The 16468-nt window shown below is 35.4% G+C and overlaps 1 protein-coding gene across 1 annotated transcript in view; it reads right to left on the bottom strand.

Annotated features, from left to right (window-relative positions):
• Window positions 1-16468, bottom strand: part of LOC129074013 (threonine--tRNA ligase 1, cytoplasmic-like) — a 38279-nt gene that overhangs the window by 14645 nt on the left and 7166 nt on the right. Inside the window, 1 exon segment of the mRNA XM_054577712.1 lies at window positions 16236-16343. Coding sequence (XP_054433687.1) covers window positions 16236-16343 — 108 coding nt within the window.

The following is a 16468-nucleotide window of genomic DNA, read 5'->3' as shown; positions in this document are numbered from 1 at the left end:
AATCAAAGCACTGAAAGAAAAGTAAGCATGCCTCTCAAATATAATAACCACAGGCCTAATCTTATGTTAATTTTGAATTAGCATTCACATTACTAATGTGATCTGAACAAACTCGAGTTTAAATTTATGTGGCCTCAAATTGGTAATGACCTCAGACAGTTTCCAGGAACCAAAAGAAATCTCAGAAAGTCTTTTATCCAAGTTCTTAAAGAATTTCCAGCAAATAGGGTTCCAGGTAATTAAAAGTTTGAGAACAAGTTACAACAAGGGAAAAGAAGAAGCAATAGACAGTGAACATGAAAGACAACAAATTGGAATTACTAGACACAGAATATGAAATAAAAAATTTTATGATAATTTAACAAGTAAATTTAACTTCAAAACAATCTTTTCAGGGAATGCGCACTTACAAAGAATGAGAGGGTTCTGGTTCTGGGTGAGATGGGATGTATTCTGGGTGGGATGGGATGGGCACATTTCACCTTTTCCCTCTCCACGTAACTGAAACTCGAACACAATGCATGGATCAACTGTGTGAAGTCTCTGAAATTTTTCTGCAGGAGACAGGAGAAGAGCACCAGAATTTCAAAATAGTACTGATGGGCAGTGAGTTTACTATTTGACCATTTCCTTTCCTCCAGTAATCCTGCCTGAATGCCATGGAGCTGGAAACTTGCAAGGGAGAGCTCTGTGGCACAGAGAGGGCTTGAGAATGAGCGCCTTAATTCTGGCTTGGAGAAGACCAGAAATAGAATCTTAATGTTGAGGGGCAGTACAGACCTTCCTCATTTTTTTTCTCTTTTCTTTGTTTTATTTTACCCCGGCACCCCGGAGAATTCTTTTGTAGGGAAAAGGACAGCAGCTATGGAAAATAGGGAGAGCCGAAACTCTGATGGAAGCGCATTTTCCTGTCTGTAGCTGCAATTCCAAAGGGGTGTGGCAAGCGCCAGTATTTTTCCTATCTCATTTTTTATGTCCTCACTCCAGTAGGACCAGAATGTGGGTCCCATCATGGAAGCGCGTCACAGAGCATGGCACGATGATTTCATTAGAGACCCCAACTGGAAAAATGTAGCCCCTGGAAACCAAAGTTCTGGGGAGATCATGAAAAGGGAGAAGATTAAAAAAGTGATCAAATAAAGTATGTTAGGATCAACTGGAACTTCTTGATATTTATGATAATATGTACAAAATGACCCAAACACTTACAGGGGTGTCCAACCTTTTGATGTTTCTGGGCCACACTGGAAGAAGAAGAGCTGTCTTGGGCCACACATTTAATACACAAACACTGAATAAAACTGATGAGCAAAGAAAAGATTTTAAGTAAATTCACATTTTGTGTTGGGCCATATTCATAGCCATCCTGAGCCACAGGTAGCCCATGGGCTGAGGACATCCCTGCTAAAAATAGAACTGTGCGCCATAGGGAAGATGAATGTGCACATGATGATGATCCAGGGATTTCACTCCTGGAGTAAATGTAAAAGAATAAGAAATCACAGGAAATAACAAAAATGTCCAGCAATAAATAGTACAATGGAAAACACATTGTAAAATGGTCTTAAATACTATACTTATCAGCAGGGAAACTGGTGGAGGGACAGCTACAAGCAACACCAATGAATCTTACCCAAATCTCATACTGATTGAGTGAAATAAGTAAGACATAGGACATGTTGTAGAGTAGAAATTTATATTCATTAAACTAAAAAATAAGAGAGATATATTTAGAAGTGGCAAATTTACTAGAAATTAAAAGAAAATGTGATAATCATTATAAAAGTCAGAATGATGAAAACCTCTGGGTGGAGGATGAGAGGACATTACTTGTGAGGAGCACATAGGGGACTTCAGAAGATCTGGGAATAAACACGTAAGTGCATAACTGATTAAATGCTTTGAGCCAACGCATACACTTATACACTCTTCTGTATAATATAATTTTAATAAAATGAATGGAAAATTGCACAACAAAATGAACCAATTTTATGAGATCTCCAAACTGAATTACTGTGCTTGTTCAAAAAGTTGCATCCTCATATGGTATTTGGTTATAATTTTACTCACTCTAACCTATTCTACTTTGGAATTCTTGACTTTCCTAAACTCCAAATACAATTATTATATCGGTATTTTGTTTAAGCATGAGCAATTAGAAAATACACCATTGAATTGTGATAGTATGTAATGCTTCTCAACTGCTGGAGGTGAAGAAGATGATTTTATGCTGTGTATTTGCTCCTACTGAGGACCCTTTATTTTATTGACCTATATAATATTAGAAAGGTCTCCTTCATGTCACCAAACACTCCACCTGGGTTTATAGGTTAGAAGTGAATTATTGCTTTGTAACAGAAGTCAAGAGACTTTTGCCACAGTGCTAGTATTTTAAGCACTGTGAGTAATTTGGGAGAAAGATGCTAGTATTTTAAGTACTTTATTTTAAGAAGTACTACACAGACATAAAATGGTCAGTTTTTGAATACAGATTACTGGAGAATTACTGCCCTTTTTGAGCAGATTGGCATAGGTCAAAGATGTATTTGATGCTATGGTGAGAAGAAGGAAATTCCTGTCCAGTTGATTAGAACATGTGTTTCAGTGGGCAAGTGGAGAAAGTTCATAGGAACCAATTATTAACCCACTTTTCTACCACATTGTCTTTTACAGAAGACTCTAATCCACTCTGGTTCCCCATCTCAGCAATTTTTCTTTCCCATATTTCTAAGACTTTGTTCTATCTTTTAAAACTGGGAATGTATCTTTAAGCTTTCCTCCATGGATTAAATAGGCAAAATTCACATTTATTTGCAGATTATAGACCCAACAGGGTCTTTTGATTTGCTTCTCTTGATACATTTTTTAAAACATTTTCCTTAATAGTTTATATCTACTTATAAGTAGAAACATTTATCTTAAGATTTAAATGAATCACTACTTTGCATAACATGGTAGAAAATGGACTTTCACTTTGACACTGACTAGGCCTAGTGAGCTCAACTCCCTTTCTGTTTAAGTCATAAATATATTTTAAGACTATTTTGCAGTGAGAATGTAAGTAGCAGTGTTTTCACTGAGTAATACAATAGCGACAGTGTTCCCTGGAAAGATATGCTCTATGCATTTGATTCAATTTGGCAGAAACCACCATACCGTCAATGGAGGATACAAATACTGTATAAAATTTATATAGAAAATATGCTTGCTGATTTCTTGGAGCTAGAGTTTAAAACATCCACCTTAAATTGGATAAAGTTTAATATAAATATCCTCTGGGAATGAAACGATTTAGGATAGAACTTTAACAATTCATACACAGACACCCTTACCTATGTGAATGCATAAGTGTATGTTTATTTATTTATGCATCTTTCTCCCAAATTACTCACCTTGGACAATGAGTGATTGAGATGAAATCAGCCTGATTCTGAAAGAAATGCAGCTTTGTTTTGACACAGGTAATACATGAAAGTATGTCCCTGAAAAACCAAAATATTAAATCTCCAAAACTTGCTTTAGAAAATTCTAAGCCATGAAAATTCAAATTAGATGAAATCATTATTACATTTTTGTGTTTTAGCAAATTATACATAGGCACATATATTACTGATGTATAGATTAATAAATATTCAAAAAACAAATATACTTGTGCAACCAGGACTTACATTCAGAAACAGTATATTACTGTATCCCAGAAGTCTCCCTCATACCTCCTTCCAGACAACATCCTGTCCCCAGAGGAAGCCACTATTTGACTTTAAATACCATAGATAACTTTGCCTGTCTTTGAATTTTATGTAAGCAGGATCACATGGCATTTAATCACTTGTGTCTTTTCTCACTCAATATTATATTTGTGAAATGTATCCTTTGTTTATGTATTTGTATTTTGCTCATTCACCTTGCTGCTTAGTATAAAACACTGATTTTTAAGGCATCATTTACTATGAGTATAAATGCTGTGTTAAAAATGTTGTATTTAGTAAAAGAGTAGTATAAGGGTTACTGGCTTAAACGTAGCAGTGTAATACAGCATACAATTTGGGATCAAAGGAGCGAGAGCAAGATTAGCAGTAACTCATCGTAACTCTTCCTACATGTATAGGAAAGGTGGATTTTATTCCTCTGTTAATATAGCAAACCCCTATTATCATGCTATTGGAATTTACTTTTTTTCTAATTTAGCAGACCCTGTTGGTTGGCTTATCCTATAACCATTAAAACTATTGCTATTTCCTCCCTTTCCTATATAAAATCTGAAAGAGCCAGATGGGTATTTCTCAACCTTTCTTACTATTAACACTGACCATGTGATATAGTCCTGCCAATGAAGTTTAAGAGGGAGTTTTCTGAGCATTTCTGGAAAAGTCTGCCTTTTTTTTTGTTTGTTTGTTACAGAGCTAAGTATGGAGAGGCAAAAGACTCAGAACAGCTAATATTGAAGGAGAATAATAGAGTTGAAAGCTGTCACTATCCAGGTTCAAGACTTACTTAAAAACAGTAACCAAAAGAATGTGGTATTGATGAAAGAACAGACAAATAGATTAATGGAACAGAATAAGAGTCCAGAAATATATCCCCCCATAAATACAGTTAACTGGTCTTTGACAAAAGAGCAAAACAAAGGCAATACAATGGGGCAGAATGAATTTCACCAACAAATGACACTGGAACAACTTGACATCCACATACAAAACATGAATCAGGACACAGACCTTACACAAAAGTTAACTCAAAATGGATCACAGACCCAATACAAAACACAAAACTATAAATCCCAGACAATAACATAGGAGAAAACGACAATGACCTTAGTTATGGTGATGCCTTTTTAGATACAACACCAAAAGCTCGGTCCATAAAAAAACTAATAGATAAGCTGAACTTCATGAAATTAAAAATTTCTGCTCTGCAAAAAATAATGGCATGAGAATGAGAAGACAAGCCACAGATTAGGAGAACATATTTGCAAAAGGATTTCTGATGAAGAATTGTATCCAAAATACATAAAGTACTCTTAACAACAACAACAAAAATAAATACCTAATTAAAAAGTGGTCAAAGACCTTAGTAGACATCTCATCAAAAAAGATATACAGATGGCAAATGTGCATATGAAAAGGTGCTCCACCTGATATGCCATCAGGAAAATGAAAATTAAAACAATGAGATACCGCTATACATCTATTAGAATGGCCAAATTATGGAACACTGACAACACCAAGTACTGGTGAAGACATGGAGCAACAGGGACACTCATACATTGCTGGTTGGAGTACAAAATGACATAGTCACTTTGAAACTGTTTGGTGGTGTCTTATAGAGCTAAACATGCTCTTACCATACAATACAGGAAATACTCCTTGGTATTTACTCAAAAAAGCTGAAAACATAAATCTACATAAACACCTGCACACAGATCTCTATAGCAGTTTTATTCATAATTGCCAAAACTTGGAAGCAACTCAGACGTCCTTCAGAAGGTGAATGGCTAAACTATGGTACATCAGACAATGGAATGTTATTAAGTGCCCAGAAGAAATGATCTATAAAGCTATCAAAAGACATGGAGGATCCTTAAATGCACATTATTAAGTGAAAGAAGCCAATCTAAAACAGGTATATACCACGTGATTCTAACTATATAACATGGAATAGGCAAAACTTTGGAGACAATACAAAAGATCAGTGGTTACTAGGGATGGGGGAGGGGAAGGGATGAATGGGTCTAGCATGAGGGGTTTTAGGGTGGTAAAAACACCATTATGATATTATAATAATGAATATATGTCATTATACATTTGTCTAAATTCATAGCTTGGACAGCACCAAGAGTGAACCTTAAGATGAATTATGAACTGTGGATGACTGTCCTATGTCAATGTCGGTAGGATAATCAATTATAACAAATGTACCACTCTGTTGAACAATGCTGATAATGGGGAAGGCTAGGTGTGTACTGGAGCAGCAGGGAAATCTCATTTTGTTATTAACTTAAAACTGCTCTAAAAATAAGTCTTTAAAAAATAAAGTAGCAAAAAAGAAAAAAACAGAAGAAAAAAGAGATATGTATAAGAGCAGAGGTGATCAATGTCTTTCCCTCATTGTTCTGTATTGCTTCTAAATATGATTAGTGGAGCAGCCCATTTGGGACCGTGGAATAATGAACATGAACGGGAAAAGGTAACAGAAAAGTGGTCAAGCAAAAATATTATGACAGTCAGAAACTTTTGATCATACCATTGGGGTGCTGAACCAATTTTTAGACTCATTGGTCAGTGACATACAAAATTTCCTTATGATTTAACCCTGTGTTATTCAAGCTATACATTAGTGTCACTAAAACATATCTGATATACCATGTATATATATATAATCAAGACAAAATGTACATTAAAGTATCATTTGAAATTGTGAGGTATTTTACATTGATTTCTTGAAAAACAACATTCCGATTAAAAATATAAATCTAAGTGCTCATCCTAAATATGAATCAATCATGCCTAGTTATCAATATCTGAAATGCTTTCAAATGCTATTTCTTTAAAATCATATTGTCTATGTTGTGTATTGCAGTGTGACTTGAGCCAACTTTTAAATATCTTACTTGAGACCCTTCCTGGCCCACTGGGGAATTCTGTGGGTAGACTGCTAGCTAAGCACCTCGCAGAAATCCCCAAGAGGTCAATGGACTTCAAACATGGTTATTATCCCAGCAGTAACAGAAAATATCTTTGACATCTTCCTTTAAACAAGTAGACTATGGTAATCATAATTCTGAAATTAATAGTATCTCATGGATTTTGGTCTTCAGTTTTGGAGTTTAGATGTGAGGGGAAGAACATCTAAAAGTTCTTGCCTTCTATTGAACACTGATTACTCCTTTATTTGTAGCTGTTTATTCTTATTTGCAGCAAACATCCTGTTAGCTCTCTCATACTAGTTTCCTATAGCTACATCTAAGTAAGAATACTGGACTTAAGCTAAGTTTTCTTTTGATTTAAAGCAAATCTGATATCTTGAAACTATAGATTGATATATCTTGAAATGTATAATGAGTATTTGGAGTCTATCTTACAACATGGTATCTTATTAACAACTTATATTTCTTATATTTGTGATAAGACTGTGTGCTATGTTGAGTTGGTTTAAACAATACATTGAGAAAAACTGTCTTCAAATTCCATTGTTAGTAATACTTCAGTAGATAAGTTAAGGAATGGTAAAAAAATACACACTAATATTCCTTCTTTACTTCCTTGTAGAAGCAGTTTTTCATACAATTAAGCGTCCAATTCATGAATTTTTAAATTTTATTTTACATTTTATAGCAGGAAAGTTAAGGAGTTTGGAGGTTTAAAGAATTGTATGGCATTTGTGAAGCTGAAAAATATCTCTGCGTACAGAAATCCCATGTTTTCATCGTCTAGACTGCTTTAATGGACCTTATTCTCTTAAACTAAAAATCACATTGTAGCATGGATGATGACAAAGATTTCCAAGAAAAGCCAAATATGAGTATTTATAAGTACTTATTCTTCATATAAGCCACTGATTGTAAACAGGAGTGAAGCATCAAAGAACTCTTACATAATCCTTTTTTTGTGTACATTTCCTACATTATATTGAAATTTTATAACTTGATAAATTTAGTAAGATAAATAGGAAAGTAAAATCCCATATTAAAAGAAATAGATTAAAATACATATAATTTCCAAATGATGAAAAAATAATAGAGCTTATACTTCTGGACAGATAAGCATGATATAAGAAGAAAGCACTCATGTAGCTTGTAAGCCAGCCTTTAACCGGCTTTGGCACTGAACAGAAGTTGTATTTTTGAAGGCACAAATGTCTTCTACACAGATAGGGTTTTATTTAATACCAGGGGCATGTCTTTTTTTCTACTTACAGTTCCTGGAAAATAAGTACATATTTTGTAACCAGCCTATGAATAATGAAGTACCTTCTCATGAATGGCGAACTTCAGAAGGCTCAGGATTTCAACCTTGGTAAACAAGTATATATTTGTATGTCTGTCTAGGTTTATGTGTACTTATGCTGCATTCCATAAACTATCTCAAAAAAAGTTTTCTGACTCCCACTTCCCACATTTTATTAAGGATGTGGGTGTGGAGGGGGATAACTCTTCATGGAAGGATTTTAGTCCAGGGTTTCTGTCTTGAAATCAACCATAGGCTACTTGAAGGAATAGAGTATGTATTCCGTCCAAATACTCCCCAAATCAGTAACATTCTATTGGAAGATCAAAGAAAATAAGGGCTCTTTGTTTATCAGAAGATCCTAGAAGCTTCTTTCCAGTGGAACAAGTCAAAGAAGACTTCAATGATTGTAAACTAGGATGAGAAAAAATATTTCTCTGTTCTAATAAAAGAAATATGAGCATAGATGATGTGTGGTGTGTCAGGGAAGAGTGGTGGTCAGTCCAAGAGTTCTGCCCTCTAGATGTCTTTGCCTCTTGTTTCATTTAGCATTTTAAAAATTTCTTCAATTATCTCTGATGCAGCTTGGTCAAAATGTTCAAACCATCTCTTACAATCTCCATTCTACACAAATATACATGACTCAGATGATAAAGAGGAGATGCCTCAAGGTTGTCTCTTTTTTTTCTTGGACACATAAAGTACTGTTGGCCTGCATGAGGCCACAGAGATGACCCAGGAATTTTTTAGTTATAGGTGCAATAATTTTCTTTGGCTTTTCAGAGACTGGTGAGATGGACACTGCAGAAATAATTAGAAGAACTAAAAACTCAAACCCTTAAATTCCATTTTTGTTTAAAGAAAATTGTACAAAGTACTCATCATTCATGTGCTGTTCAATATCTAGAAATTTAGATGAATATCTGTAACATTTATTATTTATTTGAGTTTTGACTTGCCAAGCAGATCTTGGGCTTTATTTTTCTCTCTAGTACACATCTACAATTGATATTAGTCAATAGCTGGCTAAGGTGCCAGCATAAGGATTCCTTCTTTGAAAAGAACACAAGTCATGCAAATAAAAGTCCTAAATCAAAAATTCTTTATTTTTTCCTCAAACATAAATGGTTCAAAAAGTGAATAGATTTTTTCCTGACATAGTATGATGTGGTTGCCATTTATGTGCCTTTTATTTGTTTACATTTTCATTACCACAAAATAATTTAAAATTGTATTTATTCATCAATTTTAAAGTAATGTTAATCTGTGTACCCCTCAATAATATTTTAAAAATGCTATCGAATTTGTTAATTGTGTTTGTACTGATGGTGGCACCACTGTGGGTATTAAAAAGAAATAATAACTCTGCTCTGTTGGATTGAGTCTTGAATTTAACAGGTACTTGTTGTTCAAGGGTTTCAGAGATAACATCCATTACTGAAATTGTAACCTCTCTGTAATTATGTGATCATTGTGAAATGTTCAATCAAAACACATAAAGAAGAAAGTAAAAGTCATCTACAAACCCCATACTAAGTAATACAATTATGGCCTTTAAAAATAAGAAAATGTATAACTGATAGAATGAGTAAGCAAAATATTAATTTGTACTAGAGTAAGGTTAGAAGAAACACTGGTATCAGTTAAGCTCCTACTTTGCTTATCTATTAGTGTTCTATATCTACTGCATACTTGGATATCTCCACTACTGCATAGTTGGATCTCTCTACTGTTAGATTTTAAGAGAACACAACTCCCAAATGTCTTCAGCCATGAAGTAGTCCTTCATGATCTCTTCATTTTTTCTAAATACCAAGTTTGACTCTACTAAAATATGCCTCAAATTTCCCCACATTCATCCATCTTTCCTGCCACTACTCTTGTCCTTACCTGGGCTAACACAAAAGTCTCCTGATTCCATTTCTGCCTTTCATTTAATAGCCAAAAATAGTGTGATTAAGTAATTGGGTTGTATGCAATCATTTATGGCCTTGTACCAACTTTGAGCCTGGTACCTTTCTGGGCACTGGAGATTCACCAGTGAACCCAGCTACTCTTCTCTTGCAAGAACTCATAGTTCCCACGTGCTCTCAGGTGTCCATGCTCTTGTGAATGACATTCATTCTGCTCAGAATTCTTTTTTCCTCACTTCTTTGCTTGGATTATTTGCATCAGTTTTCAAGATTCCACAAAATGGTCTCCTCTTTGAAGAAGACTTCTGCGGGCCATACCCTGCCCACCAGGCTGTGTTAATGCACATATTTATGTTCTTGGGGTTTCCAATGCATTCCTATCTCTCAGCACTTACCTATACTGTATTATCATAGCCAATTACCTTTCTGTCTTCCTGCACTAGACTGTGAAATCCCCCTAAGAAGGGGCTCTGCGTTTCTATCTTGTTTATTAGCTGATATCACAGCCCATAACCTATCAGTTATTGGAAAAGTGTTAGGAAAAAAAAAGACCAGAGAATTTAATTTCAGCTTCATACAGATATGAAGAAACAAATAAAAATTCTAATAAAGAATCTTAGGTTCAGAAACCCATTCTGGGTTTTCCTTGTATGTCTCCTGGGTAGGTTTTATAATATGTTTAGCTGGGAATTACACTAATTAAAGTAGGGATCATCTAAGTGTGAACAGGTTTGTGGAGACTGAAAAACCACACAGACAATATTAAACTTTTTTCAACCTTCTAGCTGGATGATTCTCTGCAAATTGCATACATAAACATGAGACTCATTTTTCTCATTTTTATCCCCCAAAATCATCTATTGGTCATGAAATATCTAGTTGGGTTCTCTCCAGGTAAATGAAAATGTGCTGAGTTATATCTATGCAATGTGAGTTTTTATTTATTGTATTTTAATCATTGCTTATTTTCTGACCTTTCTCTGTGAAATTTGGACCCAACTCTAGGCTTATTCAGCTTCATCCCTCTTATTTTTCCAGGCATAGAAATGTGGTAGGGTGTGCTAGACAGTGGTTAACAGTCAAACATAATTGCTTAGATCTCTCAGAGAATATGTTTTTCTGAGATTCTGTCTGTGGAAAGAACATTGAATCCACATGTGTTGTTTTCTCTTGTTGCCCTTGACATCCAGCAGTCAACATCTGGTCTGTTTTTAGATTTTAAAAGATTTTTCTTTCTTTTTGTTTTAACGTGGTTTTCCTATTTTCTTAAACTTACTCCAGATGCCAAGATTATCTAACTTCTAACCTTTTCTCCAGGGCTTTGTTTTGTATGGATAATGGGTCAGTGAATGATTATTATCACTTTCTTCTGAAAAATGAAGGATGATAATCCTTATTTATGTTCTCTTGGGCTTTTCTAAAGATGAATTGGCTGTTTAAAACAAAATGTTTTAAAGTTGAATTTTATGTTTTTCTAATTAAAGGGTATTTTTAATATAATTGAAAAAAGCTGGCTTAATATATCAGAAAAATAATATATTCTTCATCTTGGCTCAGGATGAACTAGCTTGATTTTGCAAAGACCAAAGGATGCATTTTGTCACTGCAAAATTCATTCATCTTCTTAATTCTGACTTAGAATATATAATATTGTGTGGAGTGGGGATTGGGGAACTAATGGTACCTCCTTAAGTTTTAATAGGAATAAAACTTATACTAAGACTTGCCTTGGAATAACTCATAAATTCAGTAGTGGTCACTCTCCAAAATAAAACAGCCCTATGTTTAGGAGAAAAGAATGATTAGAGGCTCTGACCAGTATGAATTTCAGTTATAAATAAATAAATAAGTAAAAATTCTCTGTGTAATCTTAACCCATGTGAACTTCCTGAATCTCAGATGATTTTATTTTACAACTGGAAAGTACCAGGACCAACCTGAAAAAAACAGATGACAATTTTGTCTTTAAAAAAAATCATTAAATAAATATTGATTTCTCAGGAGAAAAGCTCAAGCCACAGACATCCACACCCAATAATTAATGAATCTACTCTAAATGCCAAAGATGAATAGAAAAAAAATATAGGAAGAGAAACTACAGCTTTTACTTACATTTGACAGATTTTGAAATACTAGAATCAAATTTTGGTTGCCTAGAGTTTAGATTGCCAAATACTTTGCTACTTAGATTTGAAATATTTAATACATTATTTTAAATTAAAATGTTGGACTATAAAGTGAAGTTTAAACAATTCCTTTAGCGTTCTTATTTCCCTTAACCTAGGGCTGAAGATTTAGAAAGTGTAATAATTTATTTGAAACTATTTAGCTTTTATGCCTCACAATTCGCATAGATGTACAGACCATTCACACTTCTTTCTTGCTGTCTTCCTTTAAGAATATTTAGCAAGAGAAGGTCTAAAAGGGAGTATAATGTGGTCCATAGAATGTTTATACTTCAAGTATAATCTTTTCAAATGTTTTAATGCTATAAATCATTTTCTGCAAACATTTTCTAATTTGTGCTGCCATATTCCAAGATTTTCTTCTATGAAGTTGATTTATATAGGCAGTCTTATGAAATTGATAATGAACATACTAATGCATGATCTTGGGCACATGAGATCTTGTGTATGTTGACTGTTTGCTCCAATTTGTAAATTTTACATTTGGAGAAAATAGAGTCATAGTGAAATATGCTTTGATAGTACGATTCAGAGTTTTTCTCAGAAAATTAAAAGTAGAATACTGTCCAAAGATTGTTTATAAAATACATCATTGTCCAGAAGTCAACTCCAAAGATACTACAGAGATGTGAAAGTTATTCTCCTAATAATGAAAGATTCCTCAGTGACTTCCAGGTAGGCTACTTATCAAAAGGACTGAGTAGAAAGGATTGTCATTAAAGGCTATCTTTTTTTCCCTCCCTTTGTTTTGCCCACTATGAAGCCTGGCTTCCTTCCCTCTTTTTTTTTTTTTCCCTTGCTTTGTAGGACCCACAATAAGTTGTGTTTTGAAGCAAATTCTACTCAGAATTTCAGGATTTGGAGGAGAGATAAAATCAAAATCTTGTCTTCCCTATCATGTTCTTTCTATGAAAATATAGATACACGCAATTACCAGACCTAGGTTCTCCTGCAAGTCATAGGACTTCTATAGTAAACAATGGAAGATGACTAGAAATCAGGTATGAGAAAGATAAAAAGACCCTCTTCAATATTACTGTCATAACCAGGCACTGTGTAATATATTATTAATTTCTCTGAAAGTAACTTCTGAATATTTAATCCTTTTTTCAAGAAATTTTTATTTTGTCTCATCTTCAGAGCATCTTGGGATAATAAAAATAGCTTCGTGTTATAGGAAGTTGCTAGCCAGTTAGCATTAGAAATCAAAACCTTCTGATGATGCTAAAGATGTCAATAAAAATGACAGTAGTGATGATATTGATGGTGCAGAAACAGATATAGTCCTGGTTTAAGTGATCTTGCATTCACTTTACCAAAAAAATCCTTACCAACAAATCCTCCCCAACAAATCGAGATTGGCTTCTCCAATTGACTTCTAGAATATGATTATCTGCTTCCTAGCTAGTGATAGAAATATTTTATCCCTTGAGAAAAAAAAATTAAAGATTCTACTTATTTATTTTAGAGAAAAGGGACAGGAGGCAGAAAGAGAGGAAGAGAAATCAGTGTGTGGTTGCCTCTCGCATGACCCCTACTGGGGTCCTGGCCTGCAACCCAGGCATGTGCCCTGACTGGGGATCGAACCAGTAACCCTTTGGTCAGCAGGCCAGCGATCAACCCATTGAACCACATCAGCCAGGGCTTTCCCTTGAGAAGGATTTTAAAAATCATTTCCTTTTTTGAAGTGGAGCATGAGGGATATATTTTTTTAAAAACATTTAAGCTTGGATTTTATTGTTTGTCTCCATAAACCTTCCATCAACCTCATGATTGCTTCTTCCAGTTGAGATCTGGTTTACCAGGCCCCAAGACTAAGCTATCCACTCTCTTTTGATACTGTCATGTTTGAGTGAGAGACTATTACAACAAGAAAGGACATTAAGATCACTTTGTCCAACTTCCTTAATGTAAGATGATGAGACACTATCGAAGATATAAAGGGACCTAGCCAAACTAATTCAATTAGGTAGTGGTAAGCTTGGCTTAGATTTTGTAGGGGAAGACTGTTTACATTCATGGGGTTATGCAGCACCTTCTCTTCTTTATCATTTTAACTATTTGTTTTGTAGACTTTGTTGAATCACAGCCATTTTTTCCCTTCTAAAAGAATGATACAGACATGATTGGCTCTGGATATCTGTCAAGCTGGTATCATCAGTGATGTTGGCTGCCTGACAAGGGCACTCCATTCCTTCTTAAACCAGGAGTGTTGTAAGGAATTACCCATTACTCTCGACCTCCAGAAAAGTAAGAAATGGCAGGTGCTTGCTTTTGAACAGCTTTTGCAGCAGCTCCGGTAAGGTATTTAATGTTCATGTTACTGGTCAGACACTTGCAGCCACTAAGTCCAGTCTGGAGTGAGTGGTGCAGAGATGCAGGGATGAAGGAGACGTTTGTCCTGGCTCATATAGCAGAGACAAGGGTTCCAGAGTCAGCATGGGCAAACGTGCTGGTGGCAGGCAATGTCCAAGATTGGCAGGGCAACTTCTGGCATTTTGCAGCTGTGGCCATAATGTCCATCCCAATGCTTCCTGAGGCACAATTTTAGCTGTGTTCCTGGTCTTCAGTCTTTTTTGCTTCTTGCTTGTTTTCTTAGCCTAACATCTTAGCATTTCTGAAAATTCTGTGAGTATCCAATAACCTTCTGGAAAAATTCCTTTTGGATTTAACTCATCCAGAGTTACTTCTAATCACTTTCAATGAGGAACTGTGATAGTTATATGACGTAAATAGAGAAAGTAAGTTTTGCTTTTTGGGTCTGGGAATATCCAATGGAGACACTTACTTTGGCTCAGAGTTTACCAGCAGGGTGCCAGCTTAATTCCTCAACTGCCAATAAGTCCTGCATATCTATTCTAGCCCCTCTACAATTTTCCCCATACAATCAGCAAAATATTACAAGTAATATGTGGATTTTTCCTCCCCTTGTTTTCAGATAGTAGGTTCGGTTCTTCTTCCTTTATGTAATCTTTCCAAAGGCTCTGCTAATAAATCATATGTATCATGTAAAGATGGAAAGAAATTGGCTACATTTTTGTTATAAAAGTCTCTCTTCCGTGACTGTTCTTTCTAAGTAGCAGGAGCAGTGGCAGAAGGCTGGAGAACATACACCCTAGTCCTTGCTCTTTTCCAAATTGGTTTGTCACTTTTGTGAATAAGTTTATCTTTCTGGGTGTCTTTTTGCCATGCATAAAATGTGACAAAGGCAACCCGAGGAATGTAGGCTGTTTCACTTGTAGTACGTCTTGCTTCACAGAATCTGATCTTCCAAGAAAATATTGAAATAAGCGAAAGTTTGCCCTGTTCTCTTCTATCCACCTCCCCCAAATAAACATCATTATCCACCCTTCAATAAAATATAAGGAGAACAAAAGGGGCAATAAAAGTAGAGAAAGGAAAAAAAACCCCACCTAGTTTCCTTTTGATAGACGCTCATGAAATATAGCAGCTCGGTTTCAATTTTCTGGAGTTTTGCACAATCATTTAAACTTAATAATTGCCTAGAGAAACCAAACATGCACGATCTCAAGTCTTTAAAGAATTCCATTCATTAAAATAAAGGAGCCAGGCATAGGTAGAGTGATATTTTTACAAAGCACTAGACTTGTAATTTTCCAACATCTGTAGGGAGTTAAAAAACAATCACTGCGATCTTTTCAGTTACTCCGAAGTCGGTAATACATGAGTAATCCTTGGGCGCTTTCTGGGTCCTACAAAATCGTCAAATAGATTTCCAAAATGTTTGCAGTAAGAACCACACCTCTTTTTTTCTGGTCATGGAAAAACCCTGTAAAATAGACTCTTGATGAAGCCAGCATTGTAAGTAACAGACACGAAGTTTATTTTTAGAGACTGAGTTGCCATTGGTACATAGCTGAGCACTTTCAGTCTGACTGAAACACCTAAGAAACACTCCCTTAATCATTAAGAGAGCAAGGTCTTGTCTCCACCCTACACAGAGTATAAAATATAAATGTGCTAAGAATAGGGACACACTCAATAAATGCGACCGCGGGAGATTCTCTTTCCACACAATGAGCTTGCCCTCCGCAGCAGCCAGTCAATGGGGTCTTAAAAGGTTCGGTGCGCTCTGCCCTAACTCCAATGTGAAGCATGACAGACGGGCTCTCTTCAGCTATGCACTGAAGTTTATTTTGGACCCTTCTCCCCTCAGGGGAATGGCTCACGGACTTCCAGCTGTCTGTCTCCTCCGTAAGAGGCCTGCCGTGCTGCCACACGAGTCTTCCCTTTTTTGGAAACTGACACTGTTCTAATAGAAAACTGCTGGCAAATGGCTGGAATTAGGAAAAGGAAGCTTGGGAGTATCAGGAGCAGGCAGTTGAGTTCTGCATTAGCCTTGAGCGTTTTTAGAAGGTGTTAGGTACCCTTGGCTTCTAATTAAAACCAGAGGAAACCTTGC

The sequence above is a fragment of the Pteronotus mesoamericanus genome, unplaced genomic scaffold (genome assembly GCF_021234165.1).
Source record: "Pteronotus mesoamericanus isolate MK-2021 breed Mesoamerican mustached bat unplaced genomic scaffold, CSHL_Meso_final contig_116, whole genome shotgun sequence".
NCBI classification, from domain to species: domain Eukaryota; kingdom Metazoa; phylum Chordata; class Mammalia; order Chiroptera; family Mormoopidae; genus Pteronotus; species Pteronotus mesoamericanus.
The sequence above is the reverse complement of the archived record's forward strand: the minus strand, read 5'-3'. Positions and strand labels throughout refer to the sequence as shown.